This window comes from Chiloscyllium punctatum, chromosome 39, assembly GCF_047496795.1.
Source record: "Chiloscyllium punctatum isolate Juve2018m chromosome 39, sChiPun1.3, whole genome shotgun sequence".
Taxonomy (NCBI): domain Eukaryota; kingdom Metazoa; phylum Chordata; class Chondrichthyes; order Orectolobiformes; family Hemiscylliidae; genus Chiloscyllium; species Chiloscyllium punctatum.
Window position 1 is genome coordinate 23248619 of NC_092777.1, and position 23860 is coordinate 23272478.

Genomic DNA, 23860 nt, shown 5'->3' on the forward strand with positions numbered 1-23860 from the left:
TGGTAAAGATCATTATTCACTGGTGCTATGTCAATTGCTGTCAAAACAATCCATATAGGTCTGTACATTGGTGACTGCCTCCTGAAGGAATATGCTCCACATTTCCCAAGTAAATGTGCAAACTGTTGTTGATGGTGGACTAATTAAGAGTGCTGTGCGCTAACTTCACCTCAACTTTTACCCAATATTACTTATTGAGGAGTTAGATGCCAGTATTATTATTTTAATTAAAGAGTTGCTTTGCTATACTTTGACATCAAAAAGCATTCAAGAAAAGCATGACTTAAAGAGTGAACAACCCAACATTAGAGTTGCATATCGATCAATATTCCCACTTGATGGGTTGTGTTAATTTAGGTAAAAGAACAAGAACACTGACTTGAGAATATGTTCCTGGTTTAACGGAGGAAGCAATGAATTTCAAATATCAACTTAATTCTCTGAAATTGACTTTATCAGTGTGTGATTTGGCTAATGGCAGGTTGAAGATTAAATTGCTTGTCAACACAGTATATCCAATATAAACAAACGTTGATTCAAAATTGAATAAAATATATTGGTTCTGTTTTTATGCACATGGTTTCATATTAAAGGTCTGAAAACCCAATATATTGTATTTAATACTGTTTTCACCATAAATGCTGTCTCAACATTTTTTTTTGTCGAAGAGAAATAGATCGTACCAACAAAAGATGGTATATTCTTTACTCTTATATATTAACAGCTGTTCTTCAACCATAGGTAAAAAGCTGGGTTGGACATTCGATAATAAAAATTTCCACAATGTCTCACTTGGCCAAGGACAGGAGGTGGTAGCTGAACAAGCTCTTGACCTGGCAGCCAAAGAAGGTCACTGGGTTATTTTACAGGTGTGTAACATCCTTACAACTGTTTGAATGTATTGCCAAGAACTGATTATATGGGTTTGATTCTGTAGGCTGAAATATGGGGGAGGCAAGTCATTGCAATTTAAGGTGCCATTCTTTTGATTGTTTCTGTACTTAAATGGAGGATACTCTTTAATCATACCTAAATATGGATGGTATCCATTTAATTTGAATTGCTGCACATATTATTCAGAACTATGTGTCAAAACAGAAAGATTTAATCCACTCCTCTGCTTTCATTGTTATTAATGTTTCCAGCTTAATTTGTGATACTTGAGATTTGCGATTTTTTTAGAAGATTTGTAGTTTAGATTGTGGTTCCGGTTGTAAGTTTGCTCACTGAGCTGGTAGGTTTGTTCTCAGATATTTCGTCACTATGCTAGGTAACATCATCAGTGAGCCTCTGGTGAAGCACTGGTGTTCTGTCCCGATCTCTATTTACGTATCTTGGTCTGTGAAGATGAGTGATATAATTTCTGGTTCTTTTTCTCAGAGGTTGGTAAATGGGGTCCAAATCGATGTGTTTTTTGATGGAATTCCAGGCCTCTAGGAATTCTCGTGCGTGTCTCTGTTTAGCCTGTCCGAGGATGGATGTGTTGTCCCAGTCGAAATGGTGTCCTAAATGTCCGTGTGTAAGGATACTAGTGGCAGCTGGTTATGTCCTTTGGTGACTAGTTGGTGCTCATGTATCCTGGTGGCTAGTTTTCTGCCCGTTTGCTGGTTTGTTACAGTCTTTGCAGGGTAATTTGTATATGACATTCAATTAGCTGGTTGTTGGTATACGGTCCTTTAGGTTCATCTTGCTGATGGCTCATTCTCACATTTTTGTCCATTCCCAGTCAGTCACTTTGGTGTGCAAAGTTTTTTGGCATGAAATTTTTGGTTTGTAATTGTGGAGTCGGTTGTAGTATCATTAATCATTTCTTGCAACAACCAGCAAATCGAATGTCATATACAAAATACCCTGCAAAGACTGCAACAAACAACACATCGGACAGACAGGCAGAAAACTAGCCACCAGGATACACAAACTTGATTTGGATGCAAGCATAAGAGGTACAGTTAGTAAGTTTGCAGATGACATCGGTGTAGTGGACAGCGAAGAGGGTTACCTCTGGTTGCAACAGGATCTTGATCAGATGGGCCAATGGGCTGAGAAGTGGCAGTTGGAGTTTAATTCAGATAAATGTGAGGTGCGGCATTTTGGGAAAGCAAATCTTAGCAGGACTTATACACTTAATGGTAAGGTTCTAGGGAGTATTGCTGAACAAAGAGATCTTGGTGTGCAGGTGCATAGCTCCTTGAAAGTGGAGTCACAGGTAGATAGGATAGTGAAGAAGGCGTTTGGTATGCTTTCCTTTATTGGTCAGAGTATTGAGTACAGGAATTGGGAGGTCATGTTGCAGCTGTACAGGACATTGGTTAGGCCACTGTTGGAATATTGCATGCAATTCTGGTCTCCTTCCTATCGGAAGGATGTTGTGAAACTTGAAAGGGTTCAGAAAAGATTTCCAAGGATGTTGCCAGGGTTAGAGGATTTGAGCTATAGGGAGAGGCTGCACAGACTGGGGCTGTCTTCCCTGGAGCATCAGAGGCTCCAGGCTGGGGTTGTTTTCCCTGGAGTGTCAGAGGTTGAGGGGTGACCTTATAGAGGTTTACAAAATTATGAGGAGCATGGATAGGATAAATAGACAAAGTCTTTTCCCTGAGGTCAGGGAGTCCAGAACTAGAGGGCATAGGTTTTGGGTGAGAGGGGAAAGATATAAAAGAGACCTAAGGAGCAACTTTTTCACGCAGAGGTTGGTACGTGTATGGAATGAGCTGCCAGAGGAAGTGGTGGAGGCTGGTACAATTGCAACATTTCAGAGGCATTTGGATGGGTATATGAATAGGAAGGGTTTGGAGGGATATGGGCTGGGCGCTGGCAGGTGGGACTAGCTTGGGTTGAGATATCTGGTCAGCATGGACAGGTTGGACCGGAGGGTCTGCTTCCATGCTGTACATCTCTATGACTCTAACACCAACTAACCACTACCAGCTATCACTAGTATCCTTACACATAGATGAAGAAGGACATAACTTCAACTGGGACAATACATCCATCCTAGGAAAGGCTAAACAAAGACATGCATGGGAATTCCTAAAGGCCTGGCATTCAAACCAGAACTCCATCAATAAACACATCTATTTGGTTCCTACTTACCAACCTCTGAGAGAAGGACCCAGAAATTATATCACCCACCTGAAGAGACCAAGATACATAAATAGAAACCAGGGCAGAACACCAGTGCTTCAGTGGAAGATACCTGATGATGTTACCTGGAGTGGACACAAAACATCTGAGAGCCAACCTCCCAGCTCAGCAAGGAGAAAGTGAGGACTGCAGATTCTGGAGATCAGAGGCTATCAAATATCATGTTGTAAGTTTGCTCACTGAGCTGGTACTTGAGAGTGTGGTGCTGGAAAAGCACAGCAGGTCAGGCAGCATCTGAGGAGCAGGAGAATCGCTGTTTTGAGCATAATGATGAAGAGCTTATGCCTAAAATGTCAACACTCCTGCTTCTTAAATGCTGCCTGACTTGCTATGCTCTTCCAGCACCACACTCAAGTACCAGCTCAGTGAGCAAACTTACAACATGATATTTGATATATGTAATATTGTACTCAACAGAAACAGATCTATACAAATAGTTGCGTGCTAGCACAGATTTGAGTGTTGCTGAAGGAAGAGACAACCTGTTAAAACATTTAGTCTTGCACTTAATGTGGATAGACTACAGGAGTTTCAAGGAAACAGAAATTTATAATGCAGGAGAAATGGTGCTGATCTATTGGCAAGAGTCAACGCTGATTGTCTGAGGTTTTATCCCTCATGCTTTTATAAACTTGTAAATGATGTAATGCCTGGACATGTTGATCTTGGTTATGTGGGATAGGGCCTGTGAGTTATTACATACGTAGCACCTAGCACACACAAGTGAGTTTGCGTGCAACTCTGGCTGATTATCTTGAATTGGCTATTTATGTGAATCTTAGCACACATTGGATTGTTCAGTAAGTAATGTCCAATCACAGAATCACAACTAATGATGGAACATATGCTAAGAGTCATTCCATCAAAGATTCCTTTCTCTTGCTAAATAAGAAGATATTAGTAAGAGCCGGACTTTAAAAATATCCATAGCAAGACTATCTATTTGGACATGAGTGGTTCTGTTAAAAATGAACTCAACTGTGCAAGCTGCTAGGCTTGTATTTGGAATGAACACCATTCAGGCAATCATGGTGCGTGAAGGTTATCGTGATGCAACACTGATCTCTATGACTTCCCTAAGCTGTGTATTAGAGAAGAGACTAGTGAAAATGACTGAACATATGAATATGGTATTGTTCTTGCCATTCCACCCTGGTGAATGAAAGACTTCAAGCTTCGAGAACATGTCTGCTTTTTCTTTTGCAGTAACACTCATGATCCGTATCGTTTGTGAAAACTGTACCTTTATGTTAGTACAATGTCAGGATGCAGAATATTTACAGATATTTGGCGATGTTACAAGAATGATTTTACCCTATCTCACTTGGCAGAAAACACATGGAATTGGATGAATTGCAGGTTTTACAAAGCAACAGCTAGTACTCCTACTAACATAAACGTAGAGTAAGAGAAAATGAGAAATTTGCTCCTGATCTTGCCACTATCATGACAGGCAGCTTAGATTTAAACCTGATTTTTTTCTTTGATTCCAATTGGGAGAACCATGTGCATATACCTCAGCTTGCTGTCACTATAACGTGTGTGCTCTGCCTTACAGCTCAGATCTCTCGTTTCAGCTATAGGTACAGCAACATGTAAAGTCAATAACCAGTTTCTCATGATAAACTTATGGGGTTTTTTCCCCCAAAATAAGCTAAGTTGGTTTTTACTGCAATAGATTAAACCAATTACAATTAATTTGTTTTGTGCAACTGAAGTCCAATTCTCTGTGTATATCATTAAGCATTATGAAAGACAACCTTTTAGTCATTTTAAGGCTTGCATGCAATGGGAGCACATGAAACATATGTAGCTACTGAAACTCACTATTATAGGATAGATGTTAACACTGCATTTTGTTCCTTTCTATGAATGAAGGTTACATAAAATGCTTTATGAGGAATGTAATTGTTTTACACGAATAGAAGCAAATTGCATGTATGGGCTTTCATTGTTTAGAATTTGTCATTCTGTCTACAAGCCAGCAAAAGAATTACAAGTGCAATGTCCAAATGATTTCTTCTTGATTGTGATGTACGTAATTCTGTGAGTCATCAGACCACAGGTATTTGAAAAGGGAAGGACTCATACAACCGGTTTCCACGGGTCAGTTAACTTAGTGTCCGTTACTGGGAAAATGTTGGAGTCTATCATAAAGGATGGAATAGGCAGGGTATTTCAAAATACATTATATGATCAAGCAAAGTCAGCAAGGCTTCATGAAGGGGAGATCATGCCTGACAAATTTACTCAAATTCTTTGAGGAGGTAACAAGCAGGATAGATAGAGGGAAAGTCATACATGTAATATATTTAAACTTTCAGAAGGCATTTGATAATGTACCATGCACTCTTTATGAGATCAGAGTTCATGCTGGTGGAGGTAGTATATTGGTGTGGATAGGGTATTGGCTAACTAATAGAAGACAGAAAGTTGGAATAAGGGGAACATTTACAGGATGGCAACCTGTAACAAGTGGCCTAGCACAGAGATCAGTGCTGGGTCCACAGTTATTTCCAACATATATGATTGACGTGGTTGAGGGGTGTGAACGTACTGTAGCCAAGTTTGCAGGTGACACACAAACACATGGGAATGCAAGTGGTAAGGATGATTTAAAAAGTCTGCAGAGAGACATAGGCAGGTTAAGAGAGTGGAAATGGAATATAATGTGGGAAATGGAAGATAATGCAGTTCGGCAGGAAGAATAGAGGAGCTAAATATTATTTAAATGTAGAAAGTTTACAGAGAGCTCCAGAACAGAGGGATTTTGGAGCCCTGGAACATAAATCACAAAAAGTTTGCATCCATGTTCAGCAGATAATCAGGAAGGCAAATGGAACGCTGGCCTTTTTTTAATCTAAAAAAGTGTCATTTAAAAGTGGGGAGGTTTTGCTAAAACTATGCAAAGCACTATTGAGACCACAGCTGGAATATTGTTTGCATTTTTGGGGTCAAGAGGATGCAATCTCAGAATTAAGGGTCACATGTTTAAAGCAGAAATGAAGAGGAATGTCTTCTCTGAGGGTAGTGAAACTATGGAATTATTTTCCAGAAGGGCTGTTGAGGCTGGCTCTTCACAGCTGAGATAGACAGATTTTTAATTAAGGAAATTGAGGGATATGGGGAGTAGAATTGAAAGTGGAGTTGAGCATTTATCAGATCAGCCACGATCTAACTGAATGGTGGAGCAGACTTGATGGGCTGAATCGCCTACGTCTGCTTATCTGTGGAGAACGACAGAGTTTTAAGAGCAGCAACTTCAAGATCTTAGTGTGATATTAACATGGCCACTGTTACCCCCTCTGTCTATGATCTGTCTTGATAAATATGGCTCTTCTATTGAGATTGTCACGGGACTTCGCAACATCTCTCCTCGGTTTCACTGGGAGGTGGTGTTGAGGGGAAGAATCATGTTTAGTCTCATTTTCTGATCTCATCCTAATCAAACTTTATTCCACTGCATGGGTTTCCTCCTGAGAGCCTCCTGTGCTCAAATCTGCCGCTGAGTTTCTTACTCGATCTCTTACAGAATCAAGTGTCTGATTTCTTCCTTGCTCAAGCATTCGATTTCAATGTATTCACCTATTTTGTGGTTACATCTATTAATGATTATTTTCAGAATGTTGATTAGTTCAGTTGGCTGGATGGCTGGTTCCTGATGCCAACAGTGCATGTTCAGTTCCTGGAATGAGCTGAGGTTACCATGAAGGCCCTGCAATTCCACCCACATCCCTTGCCTGAGGTGTGGCTACCCTCATACTCATCTCTCCCTAATGAGAAATCAGCCTATGGTCCTCTTGAATTAAGGTGACTGTCACCTTTCAGCTACATAGTGAAAGATGCAGCACTCCTAATTGGAAATTAACTGAACATACAACAACTGGACAGGTGAGAGTACTGTGTGCACTTTTGCTCATGTTACTTAAAGAGGCAATTACTTGTATTGTAAGCAGGTGAGGGATGTTTACAATGGGTGATTCATGGGATGAAGATGTTATCTTATGATGGAATGGGGAGGCAATGGCCTTGTAGTATTATCACAAGGCTGGTAATCCATAGATCTAGGTAAGGTTCTGGGCACCCAGGTTCAAATCCTGCCACAGCCAATGGTGCAATGTGGTAAAATCTGGAAGCAAGAGTCTAATGATGACTGTGACTCGATTGTCGATTGTTGGAAAACCCACCTGATTCACTAATGTCCTTTAAGGAAGGAGTCTGCCATCCTTACCTCATCTGGCCTACATGTGACTCCAGATCCACAGCAATATGTTTGACCCTTAACTGCCCTCTGGGCAATTAGGGATGGGCAATAAATGCTGGCTTAGCCAGTGACGCCCTCATCCTGTGAATGAATTTTTAAAAAAGATTGTGTCTATGCTCATTAGATTAGATTAGATTAGATTAGATTAGATTACTTACAGTGTGGAAACAGGCCCTTCGGCCCAACAAGTCCACACCGCCCCGCCGAAGCGTAACCCACCCATACCCCTACATCTACATCTAGATCTACCCCTTACCTAACACTACGGGCAATTTAGCATGGCCAATTCACTTAGCCAGCACATCTTTGGACTGTGGGAGGAAACCGGAGCACCCGGAGGAAACCCACGCAGGCACAGGGAGAACGTGCAAACTCCACACAGTCAGTCGCCTGAGGCGGGAATTGAACCCGGGTCTCCGGCGCTGTGAGGCAGCAGTGCTAACCACTGTGCCACCATGCCGCCCATAAGTACAAGAGCAGGAATATCCAAGATTCTCAAGGGGCTGCTCAGGGTGGATGCAGAGAAGATGTTTCCCCTTGTGGATGAATCCAGATGGAACAGTTTCAAAATAAGGGGTCTCCCGTTTAATACTAAAATGAAGAATAATTTCTTCTCCAGCTGGGCCAGCAGTATTCAGAATGTTCTCCTCTTCCCGGGAAGCTGTACAGACTGAACATATTCATGCTGGGTTAGACAAAGTCAAAGGCTGGGGGGCACAGTCAAGTAATTGGAGTTAAGGCTACATCAGCTCAGTCATCAACTTGCTAACTCATAACAGGTTTGTGGGGCAGGATGTTCAAATGGCCTACTGCTCCTGTATCTTATAGTATTTTATATAGCATAACCTCTCTAAAATGACTTACTGCAGGTTGTCATAAAGTCAAAACTTAAATCTTCAGTCTCAAGAAGCAAAAGATGTCATTTCTTACTAATAGCTACTCTTAGAGTGCTTTAGTAATCTATTTCCAAATGCCGTGCCAATAACCTGTTTGTAAAGAACAAATGTGCAAGTGAAATTGACGTGTGTGACATATTGTGGAAAATATCAAAACCTGAAAGTCTTCACTGCACATTCATTTTCTGAAATATCACTTCAATTATTTTACAATCAATGCAATTTAATCCATGAATGGCTTTACCTTTCAGACATTGTAGTTTTGTTAGCTTCAGTTCCTATCATAAATTAAACAACAACAAGCTTCCATTTGGATAATTGATGTTAATCAAATTTCTCCAGCAAACCCAGTCCAATTCATCAACTCATTCAACACTGCTGGTCCCCTTCTGTTGAGATTGTATTCTATCTGCAAAATAAGGAGTTTTCAACCATTCTCCAGCTCTTGTTACAATTTTCTCCGATAATAGCTTGTTACTTAATGAGACAGGAAAGGGCACTGAGGTAACGATGCCTCACTTCAAAGGGAGGTATTTTGGTTAAATTGCTGTTTGCAGATGTAATAGATGTTTCCTTTGGCTTGCATTTGGCTGTTATGCTTCCAGTATTGTTCAAAATGGGTGTTTAGTCAGAAAATATTCTGTAATTTTCTGTGATTTTTCTGGTCATACAGCCATTTGATTTGGTTCAGTAAAGTACCTTTTCTAGGCTCATATTAATCTAATGGTTGTTGTTAGAGAAATAATGATACAATTCTATGAATAGGTAAGCAGCTTAGTGATTGCTCCTTGAAATCAGCTCTCAACTCGTCATCAACCATGATAACAAATGGCGATACTGGGCATTTTGTAATCCAGTGTGACAGCGGACTATCATTGACTGTTGATTACATCATCTGAGACTTCTCTTCTGTACAACGAAGCATGACCAGACTAAAGCATCAAATCTTCCATAATACAAACAACCACAATTTGCATTTATACAACATCTTTAGTAGAATGAAATGCCTGGAAAAAATCAGCATTGCACCAGAAAAACAGTGTGTTGGTCCACAAGCAAGGATTTAAAAAGTATCAGACTCTACGGCAAAGATATCAGTGTTAAGGACAGCATCAAAGAGAGGAAATGAGGTATAGAGACGCTGGAGAGGGTCCAGACGAGGTTTACGAGAATGGTCCCAGGAATAAAAGACTGAACATATGAGGAATGTTGGAAGACTCTGGGTCTATCCTCAATGGAGTTTAGAAGGATGAGGGAGGATCTAATTAATATTTACAGAATACTGAATGGCTTGGACAGAGTGGATGTTGAGCATTGGCAGAAGAGATTAGGACCCGAGGGCACAGGCTTAGAGTAAAGGGAAGACTCTTTAGAACAGAGAAAAGGAGAAATTTCTTCAGCCAGAGAGTGATGAATCTATAGAATTCACTGTTACAGAAGGCTGAGGAGGCCAGGTCATTGAATATATTTAAGACAGAGATAGATTCTTAATTGTCAAGGGCACTAAGGGTTATGGGGAAAAAGTGAGAGCATGAGATTGAGAAAGTTATCAGCTATGATTGAATGACGGAGCAGACTGCTGGGCTGAATAGCCTAATTTCTGCTCCTATGACTTATGGTCTTATGAAGGGGTTAAGGGAATTTCAGTCTGGGACCTAGACTGCCAAAGACAGAATTTTGTCAATTGTAAGTACAACAGGGACTGCATCATAGGCTAGAATTGGCTCTGGTGAATTCAGGTGAAGATTGTAGAGTGAGGTGTGTGAGATATTGGATTTAAACAAAGTTTTACATTTGAGACAGTGGGCCACTGGGAATTAATCTGAGTCAATGGCAAGAATACTGACAAGTGCAGAATAAGATATGGGGGGTAAGGGTTTTAGATGAGCTGAAGTTTATGATTGGAGGATGGAAAGCTAACTTGGAGAGCACTGAACTTACCAAGTCTGGAGGTGGTAGCAGTATTGGAGAGAGCTTAAACAGCTGATGGTCTGAGCTAGCCACAAGATGAGGTTTTGTTATGAAGGTGACGGAAGGATCAGAAATCTGAAATTTAATCCAGGGCCAAATAAAATGACATGCTTGTGAATTATTATTACCTGTGTATCAAATAAAATGTTTGAAAATATCATAATATAATGTACGTTTAATTCTTTTGGGCTTTACATGGCAAGGTTGTTTGATCTTTCCTAATACTGTTTAATCATCTGTGACAAATGAGCACATCGCCACTGGTTGGGATACTGCCTCAGATCTTCTGGTCTCTGGATAGTCAGAGACCAGGTACATGACCAGAGATGCATGTTGGAACCCCTCAGATGTCCCAGGGCACTGATTCAATGGGAATGGCCTGGGTGGTTTGAACCTGCCCTGCTCCCCATCAGCCTCCAAAAAATGCTGCCAGTTTTAGGTTGGAGTCTGAGACCTTGGACAATTCTAATGTAATTACCTGATTAGTTGACCAGAAAACATAAGACTGAAAAGTTCTGGTCGAACTCCTGCATAGCTATTTACAGACTAAGACTCCCCCAACCCTCACCTCTCTGAACCTCCTGTTTACTCCTTTACCATCAAGCTCCAGATGACTATGCTACCCTGACCCTCCAACTCCTTGCCATGACCTAATTTGACCCAACCTGACTAACCTCAAGCTGACAACCCCTCTCACCTGACCTGACTATCCTCACTCACTTTATCCATCTGCTAGCCTCACTCACTTTAACTACCTGCCACCCTATCTCTTGACTAGTTTACCTCACCTAACCCACCTACTTAAGCATCTATCCATTTACTCTTGCTGACATATTGACGAGCCCTGGGACAGCTAAACAGTGCATGAAAAATACTTGCCTGAGCACAGCAGCTAATGCCTTAAGAAAGGAGACAAGACTGCTGAATGGATCCCATTCACTGATGTTCTTTGCTGACTGAGTTTAGCAGAATACATCATTGGAAAATTAGCCAGACAAATTCTAGGAAGTGAGTAATGTTTTTGTCAGAACCGCTCTTTCTGGCACTGATTGGATAATTTAGACAGCTGTCTCAAAAACAATTGTTTCCCATTGTTTTGCGAAGGAAAGAAACTTCACTTGAATCTCCTCTGGTTCATCTTCTAACATTTTTCTAAAAAGAAAATTGGTGATCATTTGGTTTCTTCCTCTTAATTTTCTTTTAGAAACTGCTCAAAATCAAGGATCATGGAGACAATAATTTTACCAAGTTTTCTTGAGGACTTTGCAGCTCACAATGTCATGCATCATCTATTCCTGTCACACTGAATCTTTTAAACATCAATCCACTGGATTCCACATCAATTAGATCAATCTATTCAGGCTCTATTGTAGCTACCAGCTAATGTTTGTACTTGTTGACTTTTAAACTGTAAATCCATCACTCTGACCCTTTCAGTAACTGACTCTTTTGATGCTCAAATTCGTTGTCACATGGCATTTGAACTCAGTACTCCAATCACAGCTCCCAGTTACAGCAAAGTACAAGTCCTATGTCAATGATCCATAGGACTGTAAGTGTATTGAAGTTCATTTCATCTCCATGTCCAAATCAGCGAAGAAGTAGGTTCAGAGTATGCTCCAGACTCCAGGAAAACCAAACCTAGCACTTTCGTACTTTTCAAAATGCACACCTGACCAATGTGGCTCAGTACACACTGGGGTCAGGTTTGCAATGTATTTTGAGCTGTGATGCTTTGCATGAAGCAAGTGGATGCAAATATAGACCAATTAAATGACCAAACACTATTCTCCAACAGCTCCCAACCTTGTTTAGATGCTTAACAATGCTTGCAAAATGGTGGTTAATGTAAACATTAATTTACCATTGTAGGATAAAATCCATTTGATGAATCACTGTATTCCAAAAGGCATTATGATTCAGCAGCTGGTAATGACATTTGAAGGTGTCAAAGCATTTTATACTTAGCTTTCAGAATGCTCCTGAGTCCTCTTTTGATTTTCCCCAAAACTCTCAAAGAAGGCGTTTTTTGTTTGAGTTTCCACATCAGCACATAAAGAGAATGTGTGGGAGATGCTCCAATTTCCCTCACCTCTGGGACAAAGTGCTCAGCTTTTTGGGTGGTGAATCTGAGAATGGTTTACAAAACCTGAGTTCTGATGAAGGGTCACTTAACTGGAAAGGTTAACTCTGATTTCTCTTCGTGAATGCTGCTCAGCTTTTCCAGCAATTTCTGTTTTTGTTTCTGATTTCCAGCATCTGCAGTTCGGTTAGGTTTTTTTTTCCCCTGAGGTTGGTTTACCTGCGTTTGAACTTAGTGGCAAACATGTCCAGATTAGTAATTGGATTTCAAGTGATCTAATTGTTTCTGCTGATGCAGTTTCTAATCACTTGCTATGATGATATCAAAAGCAGGTCTTTTCAAGATATGTTAACACACTGTGTCTCATAAAGGTGTACTAACATACTGACAGTAAGAAATAACATCCCCCTTTTTCCAAAGGCTAAAGATAATCCCAAATAGATATATATAATTTTATCTAGGCATGTGTTGCCAATTGTCTTGAGCATTCAATGCCCGTGTGTCCTTGGTGTAACATAGACATGACATCTCAGGGTAATGCTTTTAGTATTAGGATTTGTTTTCCCTTGAAAATTACTTTTTGTGATATGCCTAGTTAGTTTGTGTAAGGCCAAAATGAACAAATTTTCTCAGGTACTTCTTTCATACTATCAGGCCATCCTTGGATAATAATCTTTTGCAACTTACATAGTTGCTCATCTTCAGCAGCTGCAGATTGCAACTGCTCATACAGTTTCTGGCCGAAACATAACAGGTCAACCTTTAGAAAATCTTCAACTTTGTAGTCTAGAGTGTCAGTGTGTAGATAAAGAGAAATATCATGGTCTCTGGGTGGGTTGGGTAATGTGTTCAGTATGTCAGACATGATCATCTCATTGGATTAGTGGTGCTGGAAGAGCACAGCAGTTCAGGCAGCATCCAACGAGCAGCTGCTCGTTGGATGCTGCCTGAACTGCTGTGCTCTTCCAGCACCACTAATCCAGTATTTGGTTTTCAGCATCTGCAGTCATTGTTTTTACCATGATCATCTCATTACCCAGCTTATATCTCATTTGAAAATCATATCCTTGCACCCTAATTAGTAAATATCAGAAACATGGCAACACATTCATGGGTAGTTTCCTGCATATCGTTCCCAGTGTCTAGTCAAGTAAGTAGTCATGGTACCAAGTATTAGAGTTAACGTCTTGTATTCTATATCAGAATCATCCGCTGGCACATATGACAGGCCCTTCAACCAATGGCAATACTTCAAACTTTGTGTCTTTCCTGGGATGCTAGTATTGCAGTAAACAAGATTTTGCTAATGGGACCTGCTTAAGAGAATCAAATTGAGAACCATCATGCTATACATAGTAGATATCTTCTAGAGCAAAATGTTTTAATGGAGTTATATTTTCTTTAATTTTTTTTACATTATTGCTTTAAACAACTGAGTCTTTGTTTATATGACTACCTGGTTGTTCAAGTGGGTATAAAAACATACCACTGGGAGTGGAGGGAGATAGTAATTAGGAGGCGGACATTAATAACGTATCTTGTAAATAAACTCACTATCAAGGAAAAGTTCAGTGTCTGCTTCACTAAATGGCTTTAATCTGGTGCTGTGTACCTTAACAGTGACCTTCTCCTACATATAAAGATTGAAACCAGGAACCTATGAGAGTTGTCCTGTGGTATACATCTTTGTGGGATGGGGAATGTGTGGTGTTACTTCAGTGTTGCTGTAGATACCCTGTCAATAATGTTCTCCTATCTCTGGTTCCCTCACAAGTAAACTACACTCTGATCCGATGGTCGGATGCATCATTAAGTGAAATAAAGAATGGAAAAATAGTTTAGAGAAAATAATATTTTAATGAAACTTGGTTATCACCTCCAGCACAAGTAATAATGCAGTTTGGAGCTCTGAGATAAATTTGATTTTTCATAAAGGCAAACTTGTAACTAAATGAACTGTGACTTAAAGTCTATTCTGAAGCATTCGCTCAATGTTGGTGGCTCTGGTATGCGGTTAAGATCAGCTGTTGAAAATTTGTTCAGCCTTGACCAATAGTTAGTCAGCACAGGCCAAGGTGAAGGTTCAAGAGCAAACAGCAAGGGACAAGAGAGATGAGGAGGAAAACATATAAGAAAGATTAGATTAGATTACATTACAGTGTGGAAATAGGCCCTTTAGCCCAGCAAGTCCACACTGACCCGCCGAAGCGCAACCCAGCCATACCCCTACATTTACAGGCAATTTAGCATGGCCAATTCACCTGACCTGCACATCTTTGGACTGTGGGAGGAAACCGGAGCACCTGGAGGAAACCCACGCAGACACGGGGAGAACGTGCAAACTCCACACAGTCAGTCGCCTGAGGCGGGAATTGAACCCGGGTCTCTGGCGCTGTGAGGCAGCAGTGCTAACCACTGTGCTCCCCAAGATTTACTTTAAAATGTTTGTTTTTAGCTACATCCTATTTGTACTGCAGCATTGTTCAAGTGAGTAATTAGCTGGGCAGTTTGAAATCAGTCCTTTTCTCGAGTGTCCAAATAAACCAAGTGTAAACAGAATACCAGGGAAAACTGAGCCAACATCAGCATAGCTGCCTTATTTTCATTAGCTGTGCAAATATTAGCTTAAAATTCCCATCAGCTGATTCAACTTGTTCCTGTTCAGAATATCCATCTGGTGGCGAAGTGGCTCAGTATTCTGGAGAAGAAAATGGAGCAGCATAGCGAGGGCAGCCATGAGAATTTCCGTGTCTTCATCAGTGCAGAGCCAGCTCCCTCACCTGACGGCCACATCATCCCTCAGGGGATCCTGGAGAACTCCATCAAGATCACCAATGAACCACCAACTGGGATGCATGCTAACTTGCACAAGGCCTTGGATAACTTCAGTCAGGTATTTACGAGTTTACATACTGTGAATCTTTTTCTTGCTTGATTGCAAAAGTGATTTCTTTCCGCTTAATTTGAGATTCCAGAATAAAAACATTTTATTGAACTCTATTATGTATTTTATTTGCCCCAGAAATCGCAATAGTATTACATCTCATCAAGACACGCTTCAGAGAACTCACCTAAGCATGTCAATATGATTAGCAGCTGCAAACATATTCCACAGTATTAAAATGTTAAATTAGTGCAATCACATTCCACTGTATAAGTTCAATTAAAGAATGTGACAACGCCAAATGTGACTAGCAGTGTGACAATGCATGTTACTATATTTGAGAATCTGTCAATTTTACACGTTATGACTTGTATAGCTTTATAGAATGGAAGAAGAATCCCTACGTTGTGGAAACAGGCCCTTCGGCCCAACAGGTCCACACCGACCCTCTGAAGAGTAACCCATCCAGAGCCTACCCTATTACTCTACATTTACCCCTGATGAATGCACCTATTTTACACATCCCTGAACACAGTGGGCAATTTAGCGCAGCCAATTCACCTGACCTGCACATCTTTGAATTGTGGGAGGAAACCGGAGCACCCGGAGGAAACACATGCAGGGAGAATATGCAAATTCCATACAGAGAGTCACCTGAGGCTGGAATTGAAACCAGGTCCCTGATGCTATGAGGCAGCAGTGCTAACCACTGAGCCACCGTGCTGCCATTTCCATTGAGAAAATTGCAGTTTTTTTTGTGCTATAATGAACAATGATAACTTTCTCCAGCATTGAAGACACAATGTTTGAGGTCAAAATCTCCATTATCCATGTTTTACTGCTCCTTCTGAGTTTAGCTCATCCTTGCTTAATGGTTGACCTTCCAGTTCTCTCAACTACTCTCCTAATAATACCGACTTGTGATGGGCCATGGTTTCACAGAAGCATGTATCCTCCAGTGTCCTATTGCTCTGTTCCGAGAATGTCAATATTGAGCACTGACACTGTACAAAATCTTAGAACCAAATCTGATCCTGTGCACATATACACATTTATCCTCCTGAGCTACTACACCATGAGCAGGAAAGTAACCTCGCTGGTTTTTACTCTCTGCCTGACGGCAAGAGGATCCCTATGTTAAGTCCGGATGTACAGGTGATCATATGTATTTGTTTAACACTTTATTTACTGGGAAATACATTCAATCCAACTGCTTTGTAGGTTGAGATCTCTATTGTTTTCATGTTTATTTTGACTGGGAAAAGTTGCCAAAAAGGTAGATCTGTGTTTCCTTATTTTTGAGAGCTGCTGGGTTCATACTGAATGCTATAAATGAGATGCCATTTTATGTATTTCAATCAAGCTTCCACTGATAAGCTTTTTTTTTTCCTTTAAATACATGCCAACACCAGGAAGAAGGTAGCATAACTATAATCTTTTTTTAAAAAAAATCAAAGCAGAAGTATTGTATTTTGGTTTCTTAATATTTGTGACTTGTTAATCAGGCAGCAGGTCCCTCCACTTCAATCATGGAATGAAAAAAAATCTCAAAGTTTAAGAACATGTTTATATTTGACAGGTGTTTGAGTCGAGTGAACTTTATTATTGGGGTTATTATCCCGAATTAAGGAAGGCTTGTTATCTGTAACTGACTCAGAAAAGTGTAAGATAATTCTTTCCCAGATTGCATTACAAAATAATTAATTCTGTATTACTGTAAAGCTATTTGAAAAATACATATGCAAAATAATTTGTGTCTTTCTGAGGAGGTACCACTTGAACTTGACTGCATTAGTATGACAACATATCTGTTAAAGCCAATTCTATCATTTGCGAAGTAGGGAAAAAAAATGCAAATTTCTAGCAAGTATTCCATGTCCAGTGAATAGGTATTTGTGTTCTTTATCTCCCAGGACACACTAGAGATGTGTGCTCGTGAGAATGAGTTCAAGAGCATTCTCTTCGCTCTTTGCTATTTCCATGCAGTTGTGGCAGAGAGACGCAAATTTGGGCCTCAGGGTTGGAATCGTTCTTACCCATTCAACACAGGTGACCTCACCATTTCGGTCAATGTGCTGTACAACTACCTGGAGGCAAATGCAAAGGTAAGGTGTGAATGCTGTGAGTGCATGGAAATAATATGTTGTGCAAACAGAATGTTGTCCTGTCATACTTGGATTGAAATTGGTTGCTGCATTTCATACATTAGTGATTATACTGGAGAAGTACATTGTCGATTGTAAAGTTGTTGTGATATTGTGTGGTCTTAAAAGACACTACATAAATGCCAGAGTTCATTCATTTTAGACAGATGCACACCAGAAGAACTCGCAGCCATATGTTCTTTTTCTTTATTGATTTTCTTTTGGTCTATTTTAGCCACAGACTTTGACAGTTGCTGCAGGCCACACTTAGTATGGATTTCATTCCCTCCCCCTAACCCCCTCACAATAGTTCTTTGATTTCAAGATGAATCGTCCTGTAACTGTATTGGGGATTTCTGTGAAATTCTGGAAAAGGTTAACTGAAACTAACACAAATTACCATAGTTCAGATCCCTCTGCGATTTGAATGCAATTTAAGAACTCCGCCAATACATGCTGCTCTATGATTTGATTAAAACTTAGAATTGCCTCTGCAGCTATTTTTTTTTATAGACAATAGGTGCAGGAGTAGGCCATTCTGCCCTTCGAGCCTGCACCACCATTCAATATGATCATGGCTGATCATCCTTAATCAGTATTCTGTTCCTGCCTTATCTCCATAACCCTTGATCCCCTCTCAGTCTTCTAAACTCAAGGGTATACAAGCCCAGTCACTCCAGTCTTTCAGCGTAAGGTAGTCCCGCCATTCCAGGAATTGACCTCGTGAACCGACGCTACATTCCCTCAATAGCCAGAACGTCTTTCCTCAAATTTGGAGACCAGAACTGCACACAGTACTCCAGGTGTGGTCTCACCAGGGCCCTGTACAGCTGCAGAAAAACCTCTTTGCTTCTATACTCAATCCCTCTTGTTATGAAGGCCAGCATGCTATTAGCCTTCTTCACTACCTGCTGTACCTGCATGCTTACCTTCATTGACTGGTGTACAAGAACACCCAGATCTCTTTGTACTGCCCCTTTACCTAAATTGATTCCATTTAGGTAGTAATCTACCTTCCTGTTCTTGCCACCAAAGTGGATAACTGTACATTTATCCATATTAAACTGCATCTGCCATGCATTTGACCACTCACCTAACTTGTCCAGGTCACCCTGTAATCTCCTAACATCCTCCTCACATTTCACCCTGCCACCCAGCTTAGTATCATCAGCAAATTTGCTAATGTTCTTACTAATACCATCTTCTATATCATTAACATATATTGTAAAAAGCTGCGGTCCCAGCATTGATCCCTGGTACCCCATTGGTCACTGCCTGCCATTCCGAAATGGAGCCGTTTATCACTACTCTTTGTTTCCTATCAGCTAACCAACTTTCAATCCAAGTTAGTACTTTGCCCCCAATACCATGCGCCCTAATTTTGCTCACTAACCTCCTATGTGGGAATTTATCAAAAGCTTTCTGAAAGTCCAGGTACACTACATCTACTGGATCTCCCTCGTCCATCTTCAGAGTTACATCCTCAAAAAATTCCAGAAGATTAGTCAAGCATGATTTCTCCTTCATAAATCCATGCTGACTCTGACCTATCCTGTTACTACTACCCAGATGTGTCGTAATTTCATCCTTTATAATAGACTCCAGCATCTTTCCCACCACTGAGGTCAGACTAACTGGTCTATAATTTCCTGCTTTCTCTCTCCCACCTTTCTTAAAAAGTGGTACAACATTAGCCATCCTCCAATCCGCAGGAACTGATCCCAAATCTATCGAACTCTGGAAAATAATCACCAACGCATCCATGATTTCTTGAGCCACCTCCATCAGTACCCTGGGATGTAGACCATCAGGCCCTGGGGACTTATCAACCTTCAGACCTAACAGTCTCTCCAACACCAATTCCTGGCAAATATAAATTCCGTTAAGTTCAGGTCCTTCAGCCACTGTTACCTCAGGAAGATTGCTTGTGTCTTCCCCAGTGAACACAGATCTGAAGTACCAATTGAATTCTTCTGCCATTTCTTTGTTCCCCGTAATATATCCCCCTGTTTCTGTCTTCAAGGGCCCAATTTTAATCTTAACCATTTTTTTGCCTTTCACATACCTAAAAAGACTTTTACTTTCCTCCTTTATATTATTGGCCAGTTTACCTTTGTACTTCATTTTTTTTTCTGCGTATTTCCTTCTTAGTAATCCTTTGTTGTTCTTTAAAAGCTTCCCAGTCCTCCGTTTTCCAACTTATTTTTGCTATGTTGTACTTTTTCTCTTTTAACTTTATATGTTTCTTAACTTCCCTCGTCAGCCAAGGCCACCCATGCCTCCTCCTAGGATCTTTTTTCCTTTTTGGAATGAACTGATCCTGCAACTTCTGCATTATACGCAGAAATAACCGCCATTGTTCCTCCACTTCATTCCTGTTAAGGTATTGCACCATTGAACTTTGGCCAGCTCCTCCCTCATAGCTCTATAGTTCCCTTTATTCAACAGAAATATTGTCACTTGCGATTGTACCCTCTCCCTCTCAAATTGCAGATTGATGCTTATTGTATTATGGTCACTGCTTCCCAATGGCTCCTTCACTTCAAGGTCCCTGACCAATTCTGGTTTGTTGCACAATACCTGATCCAGAATTGGCTTCTCCCTGGTTGGGTCCAGCACCAGCTGTTCTAAGAATCCATCTCTGAGGCACTCCACAAAGTCTCTTTCTTGAGGTTCAATACCATCCTGATTCTCCCAGTTTACCTGCATGTTGAAATCCCCCATAACAATTGTAGTGACATCTTTGCGACAGGCCAATTTCAGCTCCTGATTTAACTTACATCTGACATCCAGACTACTGTTTGGGGGCTTGTAGATAACTCCCAAGAGCGCCTTTTTACCCTTAGTGTTTCTCAGCTGTATCCACACTGACTCTACATCCCCTGATTCTAGGTCCCCCTGCACAAGGGACTGAATATCATCCCTTACCAACATGGCCACCCCCCCCCCTCTGCCTGTCAGTCTGTCCTTACGATAGCACATGCAGCCTTGAATATTCATTTCCCAGGCCCTGTCCACTTGAAGCCACGTCTCAGTTATCCCCACAATATCGTATCTGCCAATTTCCAAAAGAGCCTCAAGCTCATCCATCTTATTTCTAATGCTTCGTGCATTCATGTATAGTATTTTTAATTTGTTACTGCCCTCACCCTTCCCATCAACTCCTATTTCACTCAACCTTACAGCATGATCCCTTTTTGGGTTTTCTGCCTCAGTGATACTGTTGTCTTTCTTGACTTCCCTTGTTCTAATTTTCCCTCCAATTTCCTTCTTAAACATCCAGTTTGTCCCCTCCCCCCGCTACTTAGTTTAAACGTAGCTGTGTTGCAGTAGCAAACCTGCCTGCCAGAATGCTGGTCCCTAACTTATTAAGGTGAAAACTGTCTCTCTTATAGAATTTATGCTTACCACAAAACATACCCCAGTGATCCAAGAATTTAAATCCTTGCTTCCTGCACCAGTTCCCCAGCCACACGTTCAAGTCCATTATCTCCCTGTTTCTGGCCTCACCAGCCTGAGGAATTGAAAGCAAACCAGAGATAACCACCCTGGATGTCCTGCTTGTCAGCCGCCTTCCTAGTTCTCCGAAGTCCCGCTGTAGTATGTTCCTCCTCTTCTTCCCATCATCAGTTGTGCCGACATGTACCACCACCTCTGGCTCTTCACCTTCATCCTTGAGGATTTCCTGCACTCTGTCTGTGATGTCTTTAACCCTGGCACCAGGAAGGCAACACACCATCCTTAAGTCCTGTCTGCTGCCACAAAAACCCCGGTCAGTTCCTCTCACTATGGAGTCCCTTACTACCACGGCTCTGTGCGATGTCCGACTCTTCCGCTCTGTCTCCATGCCAACTTTTGATTGACAGACCTGGCCGCCTCGCGGACTGGCAGTGTCATCTTTCTCTACTGTTTCCAAAAGATTCAACTTGTTCCTGACAGGTACTTCCTCCGGGGTCTCTTGCACCTGTCTCCTCTCTGCCTTCCTCATCGTCTGCTCTCTTCTGGTATGGTTGGTGTAATAACCTCACTGAAGGTCTTGTCCAGAAAGATCTCATTCTCTTGGATGAGCCTAAGGTCCTCGAGTTCTTTCATCAGTGCTGCAAAATGCTTTTTCAGTCGCTGAACGTGCACACACTTTCCACACTTATATGAGCCAGACACACCAGAATCTTGACCTCCCACATCAAGCACGTAGCATACTGAACCAGCTTGGCAGACATGTCTTCACCCTCTTCAACTGTGGCGTAATCACTTCACTCAACCTTCTTGTCAAAGACTCCTGAGCTAAAGCCTCACTCTTCAATCCACAGGAACTTCCTTTGTCCCTCTTTTTGGGGTAAGTCTGTGGACTTTTAATTTAGGTTAGAGGAGGAGGGTGGGAGGGAGGCCCTACTTTGTACTGATTGTTACTGGTTTTGAATTTGGACCTGGATTCAGAGGTGACTGGACTCCGAATTCCTCCTCCTGATCGCAGTAAACACATTCTCATATTATGCTCTTTTTATGATAATTCATATCACAAATATGTCTCTTGCTATCACCTTGTTGATCCATCTGGTGTTTAACACCTCTTCTAATCCTTTGTTTAATCCTTAATCTACACAAGACTGCATGGACATAATGTTGTTTCACCACAGGAAAGAAGACAATCCATAGCCTATTGTGGGTTATCCCCGGTTTCAGGATTATACCATAAGACTATAAGATAGAGGAGCAGAATTAAGCCAGCTGGCCATCAAGTCTGCTCCACCATTCAGTCATGGCTGATTGAAGAATCATCCTGATTCTTCTGCCTTTTCCCTGTTACCTTTAATCCCCTTACCAATCAAGAACCTATCTATTTCTGTCTTAAAAACATTTGATGCACTCACCCCAACAGCCTCCCTGGGCAATGAATTCCACAGACTCACCACCCTCTGGCTGAAGAAATTTCTCCTCATCTAAAGGATCGCCCCTTCCCTCTGGCTGTGCCCTCGGTTCCGAATCTCTTCTAATTCTGGAAACATCTTCCTCACGTTCACTCTATTGAGGCTTCTCGGGATTCTGTAAGTTTCAATAAAGTTCCCTCTTATCCTTCTAAACTTGACTGAGTACAGACCCCGAGTCCTCAACTGCTCCTCATCTGACAAGCTCATTGAGTGATGTATGAATGCTCTTTCTATCCTATAGTTTATGATTAAGGCTCTTCCAAGCCTCGAATTGCATTAAGCATTAGCAGTTACCCTGCAACATCTTCTGTTATAAATGTTCCTTCCAGTTTTTCAATGAATCAGAGTTCACCTCAAAATTTTGTCAACATTACAATTAGCTTTCTCTTATCAGGATAGCTCACCTCTACATGCTGTGTTGAGGTACGTGTTTTACAGTTTGAGATTATGTCCATGGTTTAGGGTTATTTTGATCTAGTGATTTTATATTTTGGGGAAGGTTCTGCCTTTAAATGTCTATAAATATTTCTTCGGCTTGCCTAGACAGGTATTGTAACAGTGACAACATTGTGAATGGAATGGTGCAGAACCTGATCTGGTTCCCACACAACGTACACACATCTTCAATGAGCAAGAATCCTGACATTTCTTACTCTTGCTAGTATAAGGATCCTAAGGTATCTTATATAAAGTGATGGCTCTGAAAGGGTTAATGCGGAGGACTCCCAGTCTGACGATGCCATAAGGACTTTGGATGGGAAGGGGCAGAACAGCTTAGGATCTTGCAGAAAACAGGTGGAACATTCAGAGCTCTTCATATTCTTAGTGGCAAGGTCTATCTATTCATGTAACTTGTATGTGATTGCTATTATGCAAAGAAATGCTTCTCATGAGCTTCCTGAATGGTTTCCTCATCCAACTGAGTCCAAATAGACCCAGTCGACCCAGGTAGAAAAGTGAATCATGGCAGGATTTATCCAGCCACATGGTGGTCCTGATTGGCCTTGCACACTCACTTAGGGGACAGTGAGGTGTGCAGATGCTGGAGATCAGAGTTGAGAGTGTGTTGCTGGAAAAGCACTGCAGATCAGGCAGCATCAGATGAGCAGGAAAATCGACGTTTCAGGCCGGACCCCTTCCTGCTGTGCTTTTCCAGCAACACACTGTCAACATTGCACACTCATATGCCAAGGTCAACTGGAGCAGGCTACTTCTACTGCCTTCGGTCAGTGCACTTAGTCAGATTAAAATAATAATTCTTCCCAGGGTGCGGATGTCACCGGAACGATTGGCATTTATTGCTCAGTTTGAGTTGTCCTGAGAGACGCAATGGACCTTGTTGCAACCAATGTCTTTTGAGGCCACTTTGAATGACACTTAAATTACATAGGTGTCAGATTGAGTAAAGATGACAGGTTTCTCTCTTTAAAGGACAACAGCGAGCTAATTTTGTTTTTACAATCCACACATAGCTTCATGGTCAGTTTTACAGATAGTAGTCTTTTTTTATTTTTTAATTTTTGAAATTCTCAACATGCAATGTTAATAT

General features: G+C 41.2%; 1 protein-coding gene across 2 annotated transcripts in view; it reads left to right on the forward strand.

Moving 5' to 3' along the window:
• dnah9 (dynein, axonemal, heavy chain 9) overlaps nt 1-23860 on the forward strand; it is a 507475-nt gene that overhangs the window by 419012 nt on the left and 64603 nt on the right. For both annotated transcript variants that reach the window (XM_072558306.1, XM_072558307.1), the window contains exons 62-64: nt 742-869; nt 15021-15248; nt 17153-17344. In XM_072558306.1, coding sequence (XP_072414407.1) covers nt 742-869; nt 15021-15248; nt 17153-17344 — 548 coding nt within the window. The remainder of the gene's footprint in view (nt 1-741; nt 870-15020; nt 15249-17152; nt 17345-23860) is intronic.